General features: G+C 44.7%; 1 protein-coding gene across 1 annotated transcript in view; it reads left to right on the top strand.

The window, feature by feature from the left end:
• Nucleotides 1-17,329, top strand: part of Abca4 (ATP binding cassette subfamily A member 4) — a 100,635-nt gene extending 83,306 nt beyond the window's left edge. Inside the window, exons 39-41 of the mRNA XM_090334226.1 lie at nt 11,739-11,988; nt 15,398-15,484; nt 16,974-17,329. Coding sequence (XP_090190352.1) covers nt 11,739-11,988; nt 15,398-15,484; nt 16,974-16,979 — 343 coding nt within the window. The 3' untranslated portion in view covers nt 16,980-17,329. The remainder of the gene's footprint in view (nt 1-11,738; nt 11,989-15,397; nt 15,485-16,973) is intronic.
• Nucleotides 17,330-21,731: the final 4,402 nt, after the last annotated feature.

Below are 21,731 nucleotides of genomic sequence, written 5' to 3'. Positions count from 1 at the left end.
AGAGATCAAAGAGGGGTTTTAACTCTCCTGTGGAGAGCTTTAGATAAGGCCGAAGCCAATTTATATCTCCTAAGAATTGCTGAAAATCATGAAGAGTTCTTAAGTGTGAAGTTTTTAATTGTATTTTTTGGCTTTTAAAATAGTGTGGGCCTAATATATGGCCTAGATATGTAAAAGGCGGGTGTTCCTGAACCTTTTCAGCTGCTATTACAAGGCCAAAGAGGCTCAGATCCTGCTTTAGTTGTCCAAAGGCTTGTCGTACGACGATAGGGTCAGAACAAGCCAACAAGATGTCATCCATATAATGAACAATATAAACAGAAGAAAATTTTTCACGAGTGGAAGAAATGGCTCTAGCCACAAAACTTTGACATAAAGTTGGGCTATTTGCCATGCCCTGTGGGAGCACAAGCCAGTGATATCGCTTCATGGGTTCTTTAAAATTAACAGAGGGGACACTGAAGGCAAAGCTCTTACAGTCTTGAGGCGCCAGGGGTATAGTATAGAAACAATCCTTCAAATCTATAATAATCTTATAAGTATCCTTTGGGATTGCCATGGGTGAAGGCAAGCCAGGCTGTAGGGCCCCCATCAGTTCCATTGTGGCATTTATTTTTCTCAAATCCTGTAACAGCCTCCATTTACCTGACTTTTTCTTTATAACAAAAATTGGAGAATTCCATGGAGAGTTAGAAGGGGCCACATGCCCCAAATCCAGCTGCTCCTGTACCAGCTGCTGTACTGCAATGATCTTTTCTAGTGAAAGAGGCCACTGTTCAACCCATACCGGTCGTTCAGAGAGCCAATTTATGGGATCAGCATGAGGGGGAGGGCAAACGACAGCTCCCGTCAAGGGATACCCCAATCCTTGTCTCGTAGGGTGAGACTGGGGTTGGAGTGGCTCTAGCTCCCCCTGTGCTGCTCGGCCTAGTCCCCTAAAGGGGAGGAGGCCTTGATCAAGTAACTGCTTAGTGACCGCAGCACTAGGACTAAACATATACACTCCCATTTTTTCCATGATATCACGACCCCATAAATTAATTGGCAGATGATCCAAGACAAATGGCTGAAAATGACCAGAGTGCCCTTCCTCATCTCTCCAAACAAGGATCGCACTGCTCTGCTGTGGGTCAGTTGCTTGCCCAACCCCCTGTAGGGAAGTCATAGAGGTTGTCAGGGGCCATTGGGCTGGCCAATGTTTTTTAGATATCACAGACACATCTGCTCCAGTGTCTAATATTCCTTTAAAGGGCTTTTCTTGTATAAATATAGTCATCTCAGGCCTCTCTTGTTTTATGCTTTGTACCCAATAGATATCAGAAGATCTAAATCCTCTCTGTCCACATGGGGGATTAGCAGTCTCCCCGGGAGGTAAAGGCACAAGTATTAATTGTGCTAATTTTTGACCGGCTGGGATCGATACCACGTGTTTCGGGGCAGAGGCCATAACTTTGATTTCTCCAGTAAAATCCTGGTCAATTTTGCCAGGTGTAATCTGTATCCCTTTAAGGGCTGAGCTACTTCGCCCTAACAGCAATCCAGCCACTCCCGGGGGAAGGGGGCCGAAGACCCCCGTGGGGAGAGCTTGTGTCCCCATCTCTGGGGTCAATACTGAGCAGGTGGAGGAACAGAGGTCCAATCCTGCACTTCCTGGGGTGGCACGGAGGAGGCCGGAGACTGATCTTGGGGGGTTGTTAGAAGATGCACTTGTAGCCGAGAAGAGGGAGGGACTGCCCCATGGTTTTGCGGGGCCAGGGGCTGGCCCCTCCTCCAGTTTCCCGAAAGCGGGCGGCCATTGCGATCTGTTCTTGACCTGCAATCTTTAGCCCAGTGCTTCCCTTTACCACAGCGTGGACATGTGCCAGGTGATTTTTCTCTCTTTTGCCTGGCCTGGCATGGGCATTGCGTCATCCAATGTCCTATTTGTCCACAAGAGAAGCAACGCCCTGGGGGTCTAGCAGCCCGAGAATGCCGCTGACCTCTATATTTTAGAGACTCAGTAACAGTCTTTCCTTGAGGAGCGGCGGCTAAAGTAAGGCCTTGTACATGGGAGGGTCCAATATCAGCACACAGTGAAATAAAGTCCGTGATTCCTCCCTTATTCCTATGGGGTCTGATAGCTGCCTGACAGGCGGCGTTGGCATTTTCATAGGCTATGTGTCTAACTATAATCTCCCTTGCATTCTCATCTTGTACTAGGCGGTCTGCAGTCTCCATTAATCGAGACAAAAATTCTAAATAAGGCTCATTTGGTCCTTGTTTAACTTCTACTAGATTTTTTGTATGATTGGAATTGCGTAACTTTTTCCAAGCCTCTCTCGCCGCAGCATTTATTTGTAAATAGGCCTCCTTTGCATAACCCAATTGATCTTTGGTGTTTTTATAGGTTCCCTCTCCTAACAACTGATCAACAGTGTAAGGCAGGTTCTTAGACCTATTTGTTTCAATTTTAGCCCGACACTGTGCAGTGAACTCTGTCTCCCATAATAAGTACTCTCCCGCACTAAGGCATGCTCTGGCAAGCCGCTTCCAGTCATTTGGGCATGCAATACCAGCACACGCGGCCTCCAATATTGCTTGAGTAAAAGGGGCAGTTGGCCCATATTGGGAGCAGGCATTTTTTAAATCCTGTAATAGTTTAACAGGAACAGGTTGATGGTATACTTGTTCATCATGATCAACTAAACTAGGGAAGCATCGAGGCCCTGAAATACCTTCCCTCTCTCTAGCAGCCTGAGTCAGGTTTAATTGCGATGCACTGTGCCTGGTTGTAGTGCCTGTTAAAAGGGACTTGTTGCTAGGGCCTTTAGGCTTGCCTAAAGGTTGAGAAAGGGATTGAGGCCGTAAGGCTGCAGCCGGAGGCGGTGGGTGTGAGGGGTAAGGTTTAGAATCAGACACCATAGTGGCCTGAGGGTCATATTTCTTTCCTACTTCTGAGGGGGCTCTCTGCTCTGTCCCCATTTTCGATAGAAAATGTAGGATTTCTTCTAACTTCTTCTCCATCGTAGCCATTCGGCCCTCCATTGACTCATCATAACTTTCCTCCTTGGTATTCAAACCTGAATTCTGATACTCAATATCTACTGGTTGTTGTTCCGTTTGCAAGATCTCACTTAGACTCTCTTGGGCTGCGGCATATGGCTCAGCCTCAGGTTCTTCAGAAGGTCTCCCGACCCGCGGGTTCAGCTATTCATGCGGCTCGAAGAGGCACCTCCTAAAAGAAGAAAACCAATGGGGGAAAGAGAGGAAGGAGACCAGGCGCATAAAGAAAGACAGAGACAATCTGAGTCGCGTCAAGGTCTCATTTATTAAAAGTAAAGCAGGGTTTATATACCCTGAGTGTAAGGAAGGGAGTATAGAGGGGGAGGATGGAGAGTTTTTGTGATAACAAGAACGGGAAATCTCAAGGTTAGGGGTGGGTCAGGCTGCTCTTTTGGCCATTGTGCTAACCCAAGCAACCACCTGCGGTTATTCCGAGAAATATTTTGTGCAGATGACTCAACCAGATGCGATTTGCTCAAGGCTAGAGGGTCTTTGTTTTGTTCCATTTAACTCCTTGGTCTCTGACAATTCCCCCTTTCCTTTAAAGAACAAGGTCTTTATAGGTGGAGAGAACACCCTGTCTTAGGCTATATGGAGGGACCCTTACTCCTGGCAACATGCCTTGTTGAGCCGGCCTCGACGGCCTCTGTATGTTGTGCCACCCAGGGTAAGCTCCATAATAATCCCGTCATTGGATGCTCTCTAGCCGCTTGGGGTTTATCAGCCAAGAAGTGTATGAAACTGGAGCCCTCTTTTGGGAGTGCTTGTTTCGGACCCTACAGGGTCATCCTGAGTCTCTAAGCGATGATAATGCACCGAGATTGAGTTTTTGGAAAAGGCAGAATCAATTTGATTTTTTATAAATCGCGTAAGGCGCTGAAAAGCCCAAGGGCCAAAAGAAATTAGGAGGAGAAGTCCCACAAGGGGGCCCAAGAGGGAGGGTAAAAGAGTTGATAGCCAGGGAGATGTGGAGAACCAATTTTGATACCAAGATTCTTGTTTTTCCCTTTCTCTTTTTCGCTTTTCTAGGCTAGCTGTAATTTTTTCTAAGCTATCCTTAACAAGTCCTGTTCTATCTACATATACGCAGCATTTTTCCTTTAAAGCCGCGCATAAGCCTCCTTGCTGTAGAAAAAGTAAGTCTAATCCTCGTCGATTTTGGAGGACAACTTTTGCCAGAGAGCATCATCGTCAACAGCATTATGCGGAGTGATGACGGGGAAGGCCTCATCATCATGGTTGTTGACCTGTAAAAGAAAAATATTTTTGTTCTCAGGCGCCACCCTGGAATTAGTTATATGGCTTTATTGTTTATTATATGGTTTTATTAATCTTTTAGGCAACCATCTAGCTCCCCCTTTTTTAGAATTATAAATGCAAGCTGATCCTTTTTCCCAGATAATGACTGGGTCAGGGCCATTCCATATTCCCATCAGTGGGTCTTTCCATAGGGCCTGGGCATAGTCTGTTTGTGTGGTGGGATGCCAAAGGCGTCCTGCGGCAGATTTGCCATTAGTGTCAAGGGTTAAAAAGTTTAAAACAAAGAGAGCATGTAATAGCAAAGTCTTATAGTTTCCTTTAAGGGAATATAATGTTTCTTGTGAGGCAAGTTTAATGAGGGTGTTTTTTAAAGTCTGATGAGTTCTTTCCACTATTCCTTGTCCTTGGGGGTTGTAGGGGATTCCAGTAATATGTTTTATGCTCATTTGGGAGCAAAATTGTTTGAACTTTTGACTGGTATATCCGGGCCCATTGTCCGTCTTTATAGTTTGGGGTTGTCCCATGACAGAAAAAACATATAGGAGATGGTTTATAACATCTTTTGTGGCCTCCCCTAAATGAGCAGAGGCACAAATAAATCCACTAAAGGTATCAATGGTAACATGTACATATTTTAACCTTCCAAAGGAGGGGACATGAGTAACATCCATCTGCCAAAGTTGTCCAGGTATGAGCCCTCTAGGGTTTACACCTACATGGGGTTCAGGGAGCAGGGTTAGGCAATTTTTGCAGTTTTTAACAATTTGTCTTGCCTGTTTTTTAGTAATTTTAAATTTTAAGCGCAGGGTATGAGCATTGAGGTGGTGAACAGCATGGGCCTCTTGTGCAAGGGTCACCGGATTAACTGTTTGAGATAAGGTAACTATTTGGGTTGCCAAATCAGCTAATTCATTGCCCCGGGTTAGTGGCCCAGGTAGGCCAGAATGAGCACGAATATGTCCTACAAAGAAAGGGTACGAACGTTGTCTAATAAGTTTCTGCAATTCAAAAAATAATTGAAAAGTAGGTGTAGTAGGCTGAATAACTGGAACCATTTCTAAAACTTGTAAAGCTCTAACAACATAATGGCTATCCGAAAACAGATTAAAAGGGTGGGTCTTTGATAACCGAAAAACACAAAGCGCAGCAAATAATTCTACTAACTGAGCAGATTTAAAGGAAGTATTTACAAAGTGGGAAACATTATTAATAACATATGAAGCTTTTCCATTTTTTGAACCATCAATAAAGATGCTCAAAGTATTGGGGATGGGCTTTATTAAGGTATTTTTTAGAAAAACAAAAGGAGTAATATTAAGGAATTGAATAAGTCTGTCGCTGGGCATGTGAGTATCAAAGCTACCCTGGAACCCAGTGCATAAAACAGTCCAATCATCTTGTCTTTGTTGTAACCAATTAATTTGTTCCTTAGAGTAAGGGGTGATTATGATATCAGGATCCTTGCCAAAATATCTGACAGAAGTCTTGAGCCCCAGAAAAATAAGTTGGGAGACCAAAGAGGGGTAGGAGGGGAGTACCTTGGACTGAGAGGCGGAGGCATGAATCCATAACAGGGGCATGTTTTTTTGCCATAATAAACCGGTGGGTGTAAATTCTGTGGCAAAAATGATTAAATAAAGGGTCAAGGAGGGGTTGAAGTAACCTATATTTTGTTGTGTAATGGCCTCCTCTAACTTTATTAGGGCTTTTTCAGCTTCAGGCGTAAGTTTTCTGGGGGAGGAAGGGTCAGAATCTCCCTGTAGAATATTAAACAGGGGTTTGAGATCTCCTGTTGTTAATTTAAGGTGAGGACGTAGCCAATTAATGTCTCCAAGGAGTTTTTGGAAATCATTTAGACAATTTAGCTTATTCCTTTTGATTTGAATTTTTTGAGCATATATTAAAGAGGGTTCTAATTGAAAACCCAGGAACAAGAAGGGATAGCAAGTTTGAATTTTTTCTGGGGAGATAAAAAGTCCTCTGTCTTGTAAAGCAATAACTATTCTTTGAGTCACTTGATGTGCCTCCATTTCTAGTTTGGCAGCAATTAATAGGTCATCCATATAATGTATAATATATATATGAGGGTATTGAACACGAATTGGGTCTATGGATTGAGCCACAAATTTTTGACAAAGAGTGGGAGAATTAGCCATACCCTGTGGCAACACTCGCCATTGAAAGCGGGGATTAGGGCCCTTATGGTTTATCATGGGTATGGAAAAGGCAAATCTTTTACAATCTCCAGGATCGAGGGGAATGGAGAAAAAACAGTCTTTTATATCTATTACAATTTTAAAATATTTTTTAGGGATAGCTGTGGGAGAGCCAGGATGTTAGAAACCAGACGATGAACATGTCCCTAGATCAACCTGTAAGGCCTGGAAGGACTGGACAGAATCATGGTTAGCACTGTCAGCTAGTTTAGCTTTCCCAAGTTTTCCTTTAAATGACTCCTGGGGCCGCCTCTGATACCAGAGATAACATATGGCCTGGTGGTGGGGGGGGCTAACAACTGCTATCAGACCTGGGCAGAATGCTGGGCAGACAGCATTCTTTGGTTTGGAGGGGCATACAGCATTCCCTCCCAGTTCTGCACCCAAGAAAACCCACACAATTAGAAAATATACATCCAAGTATAGCAACCCCTCACATCAGTGTATTAATTCTGACTCTATTTACATTACTGCAGTTTAACTGCATACCAACTTTACTCAAGATATACTCATACCATTGGCGACATACTCAAACCTTTTACGACTTACATGAACATTCCATGATTATTTTCCCTTTTGAGCAATCATTTAAGAGAATTCCTTTCAGATCCTTTTTTTTATTCAGATAAACCATTTTAAAGGAGAGTCCTTGCAGTGAGCTTGAAGCTCGGCCTATAATAAGAAAAAACATTCCTGGCGGGGGAGGCCCGAACCTTCCAGAGTTTATAACAACTGTTCCTTCCTCTGGAGTTATAATTCTGGTGGTGGAGGAACAGAGGTCCAGTCCTGCGCTGCCTGCAGTGGCTCGGAACAAGTCTGAGTCAGCGATGTTTGCATTAGAGGCAGATTTTGGGCGGGAGGGGTCATTGGTTGTCGTGGTGGGTAGGTAGGGCCCCCTACTGGGGCCCATAGCCCGTTTCCCGAGACCGCAGATAAAGGCTGGCCATTTATATCGGTCTTGGACTGGCACTCTTTAGCCCAGTGACGGCCTCTTCTGCATTTAGGACAAAGGCCAGGGGGAAGGGGGAAGGGAATCGTCCCAGGAACATTGGGTTGTTTAATAGTTTCAGGGCATTTTTTAGCAAAATGTCCAATTTGTCCACATTTAAAACAGTTTTTAGGGCTAGATATTTGTCCTAGTTTTCCTGAAGGTGGAGTCTGGTTTTGGAGTATGGCTCCAATGGCCAAATTAATAGATTTAGACATTTTATGTTCAAAGGAATCCACATCATTGCAAATTTTAATCATACCATTTAAATCTAGGGTCTTTGTTTTGCCTCTTAAAGCAGCTTTACAGGCTGCATTAGCATTTTCTATGGCCAACTGTCTAACTATAATATCATCTGTATCTACCTCACCTAATATTCTTTCGGCTGCTTCCAACAGTCTGGCAACAAATTGAGAATATGGTTCATTATTGCCTTGTACTACCCTGGAAAGAGAGGTAGTAACCGCTCCTGCAGCGGGCACGGCTCTCCAGGCGGCCAGGGCAGCCTGAGCAGTCTGGGTTAATATTCCTGCAGGGAGTTTTTGTTGTTTTTCCTCCGAGGCAAATTTGCCCCTCCCTGAAATTTTATCAGAAGACCATGAAGCCATTTGTGTATGTTTTTTTATTGGTAATAGCTTGATTTTCTGCCTTATCTATAAATTCAGCTTTCCAGGTTAGATATTGACTCCTGGTTAAAACAGACTGTACAATCTTGTGCCACTCAAGAGGCAATAAATGTCCCTCACCCCCGAGGCCCTCCAGTACTGTTAAAGTAAAAGGGGCGTTAATTCCATAATTCTTAACAGCCGAATGTAGTTCTTTAATTTGTTTAAACGTCAATCTCCTATATGTAATTTGAGAATCTCTCCTTGCCTCCTCCTGATCACCCCCTTCCTCCTCGGAGGCAGAGGAATCTAGGTTTTGTCCCTCCTCCTGCCTTCTGGTGGTGTCCACCTCCTCCTCTCCCGCTTCTCCTCCCTCCCTCTCTTGTTCCCGAGATTGAGTGTTAGAGCGAGTAATTAAGGGGAAGGAGAGGGAAACAGTTTGCGCCCCGGATCTGAGTCTATTATTGCGGCTCTTTGAGGCCGAGGGTGTTTTAGCGGGCTTGTTACCCGAGGCATGGGGGGTAGTCATGGCTTCCCCAATAAGATCCATTTGTAAATCATGAATTTGCAAAGCGAGGTCCCTTAACTCTCTTTTTTAAATGAAGCACGTTTTTTAATTCTGTCACTTGTTTCAAGAGAGAGTCTTTGGATTTAAGGAGACCTTGCACCTCTGGAGGAACAGAGAATGATCTCAACATTTCCTGTGGTGGGGCTGACGGGAGAGAGGTGTCTGGATAGGGGGGAGGGGTGGCCCAGTGAAGGGCCCTTATCTCTGGAGTCTGTGTAGCTGCAGAAACTTGGGGAAGAGGAAAAGGGCCATATCTTTCTTCCTCATAATGCGCTGCCTCCTCCTCTAGCTCCACCTCAGAGGGGGGGTTGAGCCTGCCATTATTAGGAGAAGTCTTAGGAATAATAGGATAAATATTTTTATAAGGTTTTAGTGACATATTTTTCTTTCAACAAAACAAAAGAATTTTACCAAATCTTTCTTTTTAACTCTTATTCCTCTCTCCCTAAGTGATCCTTTCATTTCTTTTATAAATAAAACCTCTTTTGATAATGCTTTGCCCATGGTTGATGGGACGGCAGAACTTACCTCAAGACTCTCCCACGGTGCACGAGCGATGCGGTGTGGGCGTCTCTACCTTAATATAATCGGGGTCCCCTGTTCTCCACGCCGTCCGGTAGGTCACCGTGCTTCGAGCCCCACGTTGGGCGCCACTTCTCCCGACCCGCGGGTTCAGCTATTCATGCGGCTCGAAGAGGCACCTCCTAAAAGAAGAAAACCAATGGGGGAAAGAGAGGAAGGAGACCAGGCGCATAAAGAAAGACAGAGACAATCTGAGTCGCGTCAAGGTCTCATTTATTAAAAGTAAAGCAGGGTTTATATACCCTGAGTGTAAGGAAGGGAGTATAGAGGGGGAGGATGGAGAGTTTTTGTGATAACAAGAACGGGAAATCTCAAGGTTAGGGGTGGGTCAGGCTGCTCTTTTGGCCATTGTGCTAACCCAAGCAACCACCTGCGGTTATTCCGAGAAATATTTTGTGCAGATGACTCAACCAGATGCGATTTGCTCAAGGCTAGAGGGTCTTTGTTTTGTTCCATTTAACTCCTTGGTCTCTGACAAGAAGGGTCCTTTAACTCATCAAGTTCCCTTAATTCAAGATTAAATTCAGCATCTTCATGTAGAGGATCTATGTATTTACTTACTAAATTCCATACAGTAGTAGCCTCTATTGGGGTCTTTTCGGGGCCATATACCTCATAATAATCTTAAATTCTTTTTCCTATCCGCTGCCAGGCTTTTTGGAATGCCTCCTCTACAGACCTCGGGCATGCTTCCTCGAGAAACTGTAGGAAGCTCTGAAGCACCCCCTCTTCCACCCACGTTCTGTGGGCTTCAAATAGGCCTGTTAAGATCGGTAGAAATAACTCATGGCTATTAGCTTGACCCATAATTATTACTCCTGACTATACTCTCTTAATAGTCTTACGATGTGTTACTCACCACAGGGAGGGGTCCTTCACCTTCGTCCCAGATTTTCAGGGTCCCTGTTCGGGCGCCAGATGCCGGGGCCTCCCGGCAGCAAATTGGGGTTCCTGAAATAAGGGGCAGGGACTGGAAAAATTAGAAGAGAGACAAACACATCGGGTCCAGGAGGTCTGCAGCCCAAGCAAAAACTGCCGCCTCGTTTATTCTTAACACAAAGTTTTTATCCCCTCCCGAGACCAGGGCCCTCCCAGGTGTTACATCCAGATCGTTAATCAGGGAGCTGTTGAGGGTTACATTCATATGGTAAATCTCAGATCAATTGAACAGGAGAAGGCCAAAAAACAATAAGACAATCAAGCAATTATCTGATGCAAATCAAAGTACAGTTTGTTTCCACTCTTGCTCCCGACAGGATTATCCTAGACCCATTCATTGTAAACTATTATAAGTAATTATGATGTACAGTTTGTGGCCAAAGCTGGTATTCAGTTTAAATGAAAATTTCATAACATTGCTTGCTCTTCTGCATTTGATGTGCCTAATAATCAGCTGGGCAAGAATGACTTTTATTAACACACTGCTCAAGAGATCAGAAACCATCACAGAGCTTGTCTATGGAATGTGGTACACCAAAAATCACCATCCACACACCAGGGGGAAGAAAGGTCTGCTAGAGGAGGTGCATTTGGCAAATGAGTACTTGACCTTGATTTCTGGAGCAGCTGGTAAGCCTGCAGACTAGATAGATACCTTGAGAACATCAGCATGTGAGGTCACCCACCTGTGTCACTATCCTTGTGCCTTCATGCCTGGGGGAGTGGGGGAGGAAAGGAAAAGGCTACTCCTTTCCCTAGGTTCCTTCAGACCTTCACAATAGGCAGGAGTGACAACCACCTTCGAATCCAGCAAATACATCTGCTCTCCTTTACCAAACAGATATTTAGATGGCTGAGAATTTGTTCTAGAGTTCCTCTAACAGCCGTCATGATTATTGTCTCCTAGGACTTTTTTTGGTGTTGTTTGGGTTTTGGTGCCTGTCCTATTTCAGGCTTGGGCTCTGTCTCTGAGCTTCTTTTTGCTCAAGGCGAGTACTCTACCACTTATCCGCAACTCGACGTTAGGATTTTTTTGGTAGTTTTAGTGAAGAGTCTCAGACTGCTGGGCACTTGTGCCTCACACCTATAATCTTAGCTACTCAGGAGGCTGAGATCTGAGGATTGTGGTTCAAAACCAGCCTTGGCAGGAAAGTCTGTCGGACTTTTATCTCCAATTAACCACCAGAAACCCAGAAGTAGTGATGTGACTCAAGTGGTAGAGTGCTAACCTTGAGCTGCGGAGCTCAGGGACAGCACCCAAGCCCAGAGTTCAAGCCCCATGACTGACAAAAAAAAAAGTCTCAGACTTTCCTGCTCAGACTTAGTTTTGAACCATAATTCTCAGATCTCAGCCTCATGAATCCCTAGGATTACAGGAGTAAGCTCCTAGCTTCTTTTCTCCTGGTTTTGAACACGTGAAGAAGGTCAATGGTATAGATCTCCAATCACCATTTTCCCCAGTGTGTGTCCACTCCTTACTTAGGAACTGCCTTGGACCTGCCTGCTAACAGACCTGTGCCCCATCATGTAACCCCCAGGTTTGGAGACGGCTACATTGTCACAATGAAAATCAAATCCCCCAAGGATGACTTGCTTCCAGATCTGAATCCAGTGGAGCAGTTTTTCCAAGGCAACTTCCCAGGCAGCGTGCAGAGGGAGAGGCACTACAACATGCTGCAGTACCAGGTCTCCTCATCCTCCCTGGCCAGGATCTTCCAGCTGCTCATCTCCCACAAGGACGGTCTGCTCATTGAGGAGTACTCGGTCACGCAAACCACGCTGGACCAGGTGAGCCAGCCCCCAGGCACCCAGGGTAGATTGGACTGTGCAGAGACAAGGCCACGACACCCGGCTCAGGCAACAAATGTCACACAAGACAGGCACAACATGCCCAGTGTTCCAGGCTAGCACCCTTACGCTACAGTGCCACTTCTGGCTTTTTCTGCGTAATTTATTGACGGTAAGAGTCTAATGGTGGGTGCAGTGGCTCATGCTTGTAATCCTAGCTACTAAGGAGGCTGATATCTGAAGATTGTGGTTCAAAGCCAGTAGGGACACTAAAGTCTGAGGGACTCTTATCTCCAATTAACCACTAGAAAACCGGAAGTGGCGCTGTGGGTAGAGTGGTAGCCTTGAGCTGAACAACTCAGGGACAGTGCCCAGGCCCAGAGCTCAAGCCCCACAACTGACTAAAAAAGAAAGTCTAATGGACTTTCTAGCTCAGTCTGGCTTGGAACCACAATCCTCAGATCTCAGACTCCTGGGAGGATTGCAGGCATGAATGAGTATATTTCTTTCTCGACAGCGTCTACCCTTCCCTCCCTCTCTCCTAGTTTTTCCTTCCCATCCCCACCCACAAGTTGTATATTTCATTTTCCACAGTGTCTACTGAGTACCAGTGCTGCATTTGTTCATCTTTGTTCTTCCGTTTCTGCACCCCCTTGCCCTCCTAAAGACAGATAAATAAGACAAAAGACAAAAAGAAACCAAAATTAGCAATGAAGAAAAAAAAAAACCTCTCATTTCCCTTTCCTGGAGCTCATCTTGATAAATATTATTTTATGTAATCAATTCACATGTCCCCCCTTTTTTTTTTTCTTGCTAGTCGTGGGGCTTGGGCTCAGGGCCTGAGCACTGTCCTTGGGCTTTTCTCAAGGTTAGCACTCTGCCACTTGAGCCACTTCACCACTTCCAGCTTTTTCTATGTATGTGGTACCGAGGAATCAAACCTGGGCCTTTGCGCATGCTAAGGCAAGCACTCTACCACTAGGCTAAACTCCCAGCCCCCACATGCCCAATTTTTAACACAATCCTGGGCATCTAATCTGTCAGGTGAAATCTGACATTTCATAAATTGATTCCTAGTATTTTAGTGATCAGCAAAGTACATTGGTTTTTATACTATTCTTTCCTTACAGGTGTTATTTCATGCCTCCTGGTTTGGGGTGTGGCTTTTTCTTTTCCACCCAATTTTACATGTGATTTGCATATTTCAAAATGAACCAATTTTTAGTAGAGTTTAATGAGTTTTGTCAAATGTGTGCTTTTTCTGTAGGTTTTTTAAAAAATATGTAACCACTTCCATTGCAGCAAACTATGTAACATAAATTTTTATTTTATTTTATTTTATTTTGCTGGTCCTGGGGCTTGAACTCAGGTCCTGGGCACTGTCTCTGAGCCTCTTTGTGTTCAAGGCTAGCACTCTACCACTTGAGCCACAATAGCCAATTCTGCCTTTTTCTAAGTAGTTTATTGGAGGTAAGAGTCTCATGGACTTTCCTGCCCTGGCTGGGTTTGAATCATGATCCTCAGATCTCAGTCTCCTGAGTAGCTAAGATTACAGGTGTAAGTCACTGGCACCTGACAAAATTTACTCCTTCAACTGTTTCTTAAGTATACAGCTCAATAATGTTAAGTACTTACACTTGCATAACCATCCATATCTAGAAGGCTTGTCACCTTGCTTCGGTGAAATTCAGTCCATTAAATATGAACTTCTTCTGTTCTCCTCCTCCTATAGCCCCGGACCACTGCCATTCTACTCTATTTCTCATATTAAGTTTGAGACAGAGTCTTGCCATATATATAGCCCAGGCTAGCCTCAAACAATGATCCTCTTTCCTTCAGCTGCCTGAGCACTGGTATTACTTGGCTCATTCTACTTTCTGCCTCTGTGAAAGTGACTAATCCCTCGTGTAAGTGGAATCAGGTTGTGTTTGTCCTTTTATTGCTGGCTTATTTTGTTTAGCATAATATTCTCAAAGGTCCTTCTACCTGGTAGCATGGGTCAGAATTTCCTTCCTTTGAAAACTGAATAATAGTTGTATAAGAATACTGTATTTATGTGTACACTCGGTTCTAATCCGAGTCACAACACCAAATGTAAGGTCTGCCGAAAGGAAACTCCACGCAGTTCAGGAGAAGAGGGTTTATTGAGTGAGGAAAGCATAGATTCCTGCCACCCAAGATGGAGTCGGGGGAGCAAGAGAGCTTATGTCGGGAAGTGAGAGATTATATAGGGGGAGGGGTCTAGCCACATCGGAAGTGGATGTGATCTCAGAGGATGGGAAATACTTCAGTGGGGACCTCCCACTGCCCCTAGGCATGCCAGTTGCCAGGGTTACAGGTCCTGGGCGGGGATTTCTAGGGTGCAGCGGGAGAGAGCCAAGGGAAGAAGTCATTTCTTCCAGGCAGACCTAACAACACCCATTTATATATTCATCCATTCATTCATCAGTGGACATTTGAGTTAATTCTGTTCTTATTAATGATTTAAGTTTTTGTTTGTTTTTGGTAGTACTGGGGTTTGAGTTCAGAGTTTTGTACTTATGAAGCTGATGCTCTGCTGCTTGAACCACCTTTAGCTCTTTTGTTCTGCTTATTTTTGAGATAAGGTCTTGCTTTCTTCCCCAACTGGCTTGGACTATAGTCTTCCCATTCTTGTATTTGGAATAACAAGCACACTACCATCTGCAACCTGCAGCTGGTGTTCTAATTTCAATCTCTTTTGTCACTGGGATGAAAGAAACATGCTACAACACCCAGCTTCAAGTTGTTCCTTGTCTTTTGCTTTGTCAGTTCCGAGCCTTGAACTCAGGGCCTGGGCACTGTCCCTGAGCTTCTTTTGCTCTCTACCACTCGAACCACTGTGGGCCCCACTCTGAATTTTTCTGCTTATGTGGGATTGTGGAATCAAACGCAGGGCTTTCATGCATGCTAGGCAAGCACTCTAACATGAGCCACATTCCCAGCCCAAAGATGGCTTTTCATATTAGCCTTGAAGATAGTTCAGTAAAGCAGCGAGAAGGCAAATCTCTATCCTTCAGGGAGCTTGCTTACCCTTAAGCTTATCCTTAAACTTCCACACTGGACTGCGTAGGCATGTGTGTGCCATGACCACACCACACACAGAATGGAGGACAGCTCTGTGGAGGATTAGGCTGCTGTTGGGACTGCCTTGCCTTGTTACCCACACATCTGGTGCAAAGTCCTCTGACTCTTCCAGCAGGAACCCCTATGGAACGGCACGAGCCTGAGAAGACAACCATGTCTGGGGCACTGGTGGGCATCTGTGCCAACCACCCTGGACATCTGCTCATCCCCTGTGGAAATGTGGAGCACAGTGGGTAGGTAGGTGGGCACAGGAGGCCATTTTCCTGGAAATGTCTACCTACTCTCGCTCTTCTCTTGCTTCCAGGTGTTTGTGAACTTTGCTAAACAGCAAGCTGAAATGTATGACCTCCCCCTGCACCCTCGAGCTGCAGGAGCAAGCCAACAAGCCAAGGTACATCCATAGCACTCCCAGATAGCCCCCTGGGCCTGTGGGCCCCAGGCTCCTGTGGAAAGCCCCACGTGTCCGCCATGACCCTAGCAACTCTTCAGAACTCCTCATATGTCTGCTCCACACCCTGCCAGCTGAGTGCTGACAGACTGTTCCTAGCTATGTGGGGCCTTCTATAACCTAGAAACCATCTGGATGGTATGGGAAAACATTATGGAAAAAATAGTCTTTCCACATATTTTGCTTATAGTCAACACAAATGCCCTAAACTTTGGGGTTTAGAACTAAGAAGCAGTAAAGGAGAGTATGAAAATGTTTTGGCTATTGATACACCTGATTACATCCAGACACACCCTCGAGTTTCTCTCTGTGTCTGGCAGTACAAAGGATTGAACTCAGGGCCTTGTGCTTTCTAGGCTGATGCTGTACCACATGAGCCACACCTTACCTGCTGATTTATTTTTTCTAAGAGAGTTCCATGTTTCTTCATACATCACTTTTATCCTTGCCCATGACTCAGACCTGCAGCCTTGCTTGGGCTATATGTGCCACCTCAAAGCAAGCTCCATCACACATCTTCTTAAGAGGATAGATGGTTTCAAACTCATAATTAGATAAAGCCCATTTTATAAAGCTCAGGAAGGTTCTGTGTCTTCCTTCGCACATTCTCCCACACCCACCCGGAATTGCTTCGAAAATTCAGCCTACACTCAATGACAGGAGACAGTGTCTGTTCAGTTAGGAAAGTCACCATAGCGGTCATTTATCAAGGTGCCGGAATCTAGTGCCTAAGTTTGATCTGGAGTCTGCCATACTCAGCTCCAGCTTGAATCTCTCAGCACTCATTCCCCAGTGAAACATTTGTGCTTCCTATGAGCCATCTCTGGAGGAAGTAGACAAAGGAGAGTCTGGACTTTGGGGCTGACTTAAATAATGACTTCTTGGCTTTGATGCCAGCAAAAGCATAGCAACTTCCTTGAGCTAAAAACCAAGCCAGAAGGTGGGGGAAGGGACATGGGGACAAAAATATAAGAAGGAGTATCAGTGAGAAGTAATGTATCTACTATCTGGCGAATGAAACTGTAACCCCTTTATATATTACCTTGATAATAAAAAAAATAAAATAAACAAGCTAGCAACCCCATAGCAACCTTGAGACACTGCACAGAGGCTGCAGCTTTCCTCTAAGATGTAAGCATGCATGCACACAGGGCTATGAGGCTCTACTGAACATCTGGATCATAGAGTTGGAGATCTCTCAGACCAAAGAAATCATCTGGTCTACCATTTCACAGACAATCAAACAAATATAGCCTGTAGCCTTGGTGATCTAACAGAACCATAGTACCCTTAGTGGACTTTCCTTTGGAGGTTCCTGATTGCTTTGGGGGTTCCTTTTTGGGGGGGAGTTAACTTTTTAAAGTGATAGAGCCCTTGACTCCATCACTTGGGAAGACCAAGATGACGAGTGCCCTCCTCACCGCCTCCTCAGGTTTGATCTCTCCTCTCACACGGCTCTGCGCAGCCTTCGCCCACATGGTCATCGGAACACCTGGCTGGTGTGAATGACTCCACTGCATCAGCAAATACAGCAATAGTGCACCGGGAACTCAAGAGGAAGCTCTTTCAGAAGGAAATCAGAACTGACTGACTCACCCGGAACTCATAGAGATGATAAAACAGAGCCAGCAAAACAACAATCGCCTTGTCATCCAGAGGACAGAAGTACAAATTGCACTAGGGGTTTGGCCTTTGCCTGGCTCTCATATCGAGTGGATTTGTTTTTGTTGTTGGGGGGGAGGAGGAGAGGAGGGATCATGTGGGTGTTACTTTCAAGGAGAAATAAAAGGCAAGCACTCTCATTACAAACACACTACTCTCTGTTTTGTGATGGGCTGCTGTGTGCCCTCAGACATGGTTCCAAAATTCTCTAAGCATTTGTGCCCCTCTCTGTCATTGCTCTAAGCTGCCACAGAGATTACTCCCACAGCCATGGAGGACTAGAAGGTGAGGATTCCTATACACATACAAAGAAATCAGTCCTCATTCTTACAGTGCTGATTCACCTTCCTGGAGCTGGCAAATGTATTTTTCTGCAGTAGTGTTTGAAGAGAATGGCTCATAAGACATCTAGCAGGTCACATAAAATCTCACCAAGAATCAATATAAAGTAATGACTTAAAATCAACTCAAGAACCTGAGATCTAAGGATCTCGGTTCAAAGCCAGCCTGGGCACTAAAAAACCTGAGCCTTTTTGTTTTCTTTTGGTGGATCATGGGGCTTGAATTCTGGGCCTGGGCACTGTCCCTGAGATCTTCAGCTCAAGGCTACTACCCTACCCTTGAGCCAAGCCCCACTTCCCATTTTCTAGAGGTTAATTGGGGATAAGAATCCCAGGTCCTTTTGTGCCAGGCTGGCTTTGAACCTTGACCCTCCTGAGTAGCAAGAATTACAGGCACAAGCCACCTTGCTGGGCTAGAAACCTGACTCTCATCTCCAATTAATCACTAGAAACAGGGAAGTGGTGTTGTGGCTCAAGGGGTAGGGTGATAGCCTTTAGCTGATGAGCTCAGGGACAGTACCCAGGCCCAGAATTCAAGCCCCATGACCCACCAAAAAGAAAAATTATAAAAAGAATAAACCTCCGGGCCAGGAGTTTGGCCTAGTGGTAAAGTGCATGCCTAGCATGCACAAAGACCTGGGTTTGATTCCTCAGTACCACATACATAGAAAAAAGCCGGTAGTAGTGCTGAGGCTCAAGTGGTAGAGTTCTAGCCTTTAAAAATCCCAGAGGCAGTGAGTGCTAAGCCCCTGAGCTCAAGCCCAGGACTGGCAAGAAAAAGGAAAAAAAAAAAGAATAAACCTCCTCTGAAGCAGCGCTGCTCAACTCTCATCCTGTGGTGGTTTTCTGGAGTCCTGGAGAGAGTGGGAGAGACAGAGAGAAGGGCAAGAGAAAGACATGGAGGCCCAGAAACAACAGCTGGGGAATGAGAAGGGAACATGGAAGAGAATGAACACAGTTGGTAAAATCTTTACCTCAGCTCTCCAGAGGCAAATTAGCAACTAAAATGAAAGAAGACTAAGTGCGGGGCCAGGCATGCAGAGGAATCAAAAAGCCAGGTGTGATAGGGCATGCATATAAACTCAACTCCTGGGGAGGCAGAGACAGGAGGATCATAATAAAAGACCAACCCACCCCAATTATACTCTTTACACCGTTCTATTGTATATTTCCATTCTGCAGATGAATAAACTGAGGTCAGGAAGATTAAATGAAGAGGCAGGAATTTAAACCTCACAGTGAGACTCCAGAAAATATAATGTGGTTCCAGGACAGACAGATAGATAGATAGATAGATAGATAGATAGATAGATAGATAGATAGATAGATAGATAGACAGACAGACAGATAGATAGATAATATATGACAGAGACTCTGGAACTGACCTATATCCCTAAACCATACTCTCTACAGCCTCTTGAAAGGCACACAACACACACACACACACACACACACACACACACACACACACACACACACGCACACGCACACCCTGAATGTGTTTTTTCCCCTGTTGATTAATTGATTAGTTTGAATACATTCAAATGAAAAACTTCCAAATATGCAAGACTTGAAAAGACAGACCACAGATAGGAAGAAATGGTTTTCAATGTGTCAAACAAACAAATGGAAAGGCTTCTGACAACAAAGACTGAGACAAACAACCCAAAGAATATGATCAGGTATTTCTCAAGTCAACTGTACATCTGAAGAGCTGCATAGCCTCATCAGTAAATAAGGATAGGAAAGTTCAAATTAGTATGGTTCAGGGTCTGGGATTGTGGCTTAGTGGTAGAGTGCTTACCTAGGTGCATAAAGCCCTGGGTTCCATTTCTCAATGCCACCAAACAGAAAAAGCTAGGAGTGGGGCTGTGGCTTGAGTGATAAAATGCTAGCCTTGAGCAGAAGAAGCTCAGCGACAGTGTTCAAGTCTTGAATTCAAGCCCCAAGTCTGGCAAAAAAAAAAAAAGATTGGTATGGTTCAAAATTCCAGGCTCTGCTGGGCACTGATGGTGCCTTGTGCCTATGATCCTAGATACTCTGGAGACTGCGATCTGAGGATGGCAGTTCAAAGCCAGTCCAAACACTAAAGTCTGTGAGACTCTTCTCTCCAATTAACCACCAGAAAACCAGAAGTGGTATGGTGACTCAAGGGGTAGAGTGGTAGTCTTGAGCTGAAGAGCTCAGGGACAGCACCCAGGCCCAGAGTTCAAGCCCATGACAGAAAAAAAAAAAAAAAAAGATTCCAGGCTCTCCAGAAGAAGGTAATGATTGAACATAAAGCACATTATTTGCAAAGTCTGGGCACAACAAAAGCCACCCTTATCAGTAAGAAAACTGGCCATATTCCAGAAGTCCAAGTTCCAAAATGCCAGCCAAGGGTCAATCAAAAGCAACCAAACCCTTCTAAAGATTGAAGCTAGAAGGTAGAGGTGTGGTTCTATTGGTAGAGCGCCAGCCAATGAGCAGCCAATGAGCAAAATCTCAGGTACCAAGTTCTGGTCTTGCAAGAAAAGGAAAGGAGAGGAGAGGAAGAGAGGGCAGGGGAGGGGAGGGGAGGATAGCAAGGAGCTTTCTGTGTGAACCTTACTGTACAGCATGTATACAGAGAGGCCCAGTTTGGAAAGCAGCTTAGCAACAGCCAGTGAAGTTAAAAAGGTGCACGTCCAAACCATTCCTTTAGATCCACTCTGTCTGAGAGAAACAGCACATATCACATGGCGCAACATCCAGGTGTGTCCCTTATAATCTTATTTCATACTGCCTTACATTAATCAATAGCTAAATTCATAAATTATTGTTGATCTGTACAATGGCTGTTATATAGCAATGGAAATGAATGAACCAGAAATGCATATTTCAAAATAAATAAAGCTCAAAACATAATGGGAAGTAAAAGTATCTAACTGCAGGATAGGTACAGCAAGGCCTTCTTTAGCCATTCTACCTAAAGTGCCCCTACTGTCTTCCTCTCTACTTTCTCTTAGGTTATTAGCAGTTGCTATTATCTCATCTCCGGTCTGCTTTTACTTTCCTATCTTGCTTATTACCCTCTGCCCTTCTGGAAAGCCCAGTAGGATTTTGCTGGTACTGAGTCTTGAACTCAGGGCCTCATGCTTTCATTTGGTTGTTCTTGCTCAAGAGTAGTTCTCTACCACTTCTATCACTTGAGCCAGAGTTCCACTGCTGGAGTTTTGTTTTGTTTTGTTGTTGTTCTGGGGCTTGAACTCAGGGCCTGGGCTTTGTCCTAAAGCCTCTCTGTGCTCAAGGCTAGTGCTCTACTACTTGAGACCCAGCACCACTTCTGGCTCTTTCTGTTTATGTGGTACTGAGGAATCAAACCCAGGGCTTCATAAAGCATGTTAGGTAAGCACTCTACTACCACTAAGCCACACTCCTGGGTCCCATTTCTGGCTTTTTGCTCGTTAATTGGACTTAAGAGTCTTATAGACTTTCCTGCCCAGGCTGGTTTTGAACTGTGATCCTCAGATCTCAGCCTCCTGAATAGCTAGGATTACAAGTGTGAGCTACTTGCCCCTGCCTTGTTATGGAAAGAGGAGAAAAAAGAAAAGAAGGAGGAGGAGGAAGAGGAAGAAGAAGAAGAGGGGGAGGAGGAGGAGAACAACATCAATGTTGTTCTGGTGGAACTCACTCACAAACACCCTGTAAACAAACCCAAGCAGATCATTAAGTCAAACTTTACGTTGTTTTGTCCAGTCCTGGCCCTTGAACACAGGGTCTGAGCACTGTCCTTGGATTTTCTCAAGGCTAGAGTTCTACCACTTGAAACACAGCACCACTTCCAGCTTTTTTCTATGTGTGTGGCACTGAGGAATTGAACCCGGGTCTTCATACAGGAAAGTACTCTCCCACTAGGCCAAATTCCCAACCCCATTAAGTCAAACTTCAACTTAATGTAATACATTTAAAAAATTACAGCTTTATGTAAAACTGAGTGTCAGTGATCACACCTATTATCCTAACCAAAGAGTCTGATATATGGGGATCAAGATTTGAAGCTAGCTCAGGCAGACAAATAGGAAAAACAAATGGAGCTGTAACTCAAATGATGCAGAGGGAAAGTATGAGGCCTTGAGTTCAAGCCTCAGTACCAGCACACACTCAAAACAAAACAAAAAAACCCCTACATTTTCAGGAAAATGTATTAATCTTGCTAGTTCTAAATC

Source organism: Megascapheus bottae, chromosome 6, assembly GCF_031878675.1.
Source record: "Megascapheus bottae isolate mThoBot1 chromosome 6, mThoBot2.hap1, whole genome shotgun sequence".
Taxonomy (NCBI): domain Eukaryota; kingdom Metazoa; phylum Chordata; class Mammalia; order Rodentia; family Geomyidae; genus Megascapheus; species Megascapheus bottae.
Note: the sequence above shows the minus strand (reverse complement) of the source record. Positions and strands in the feature narration are given on the sequence as shown.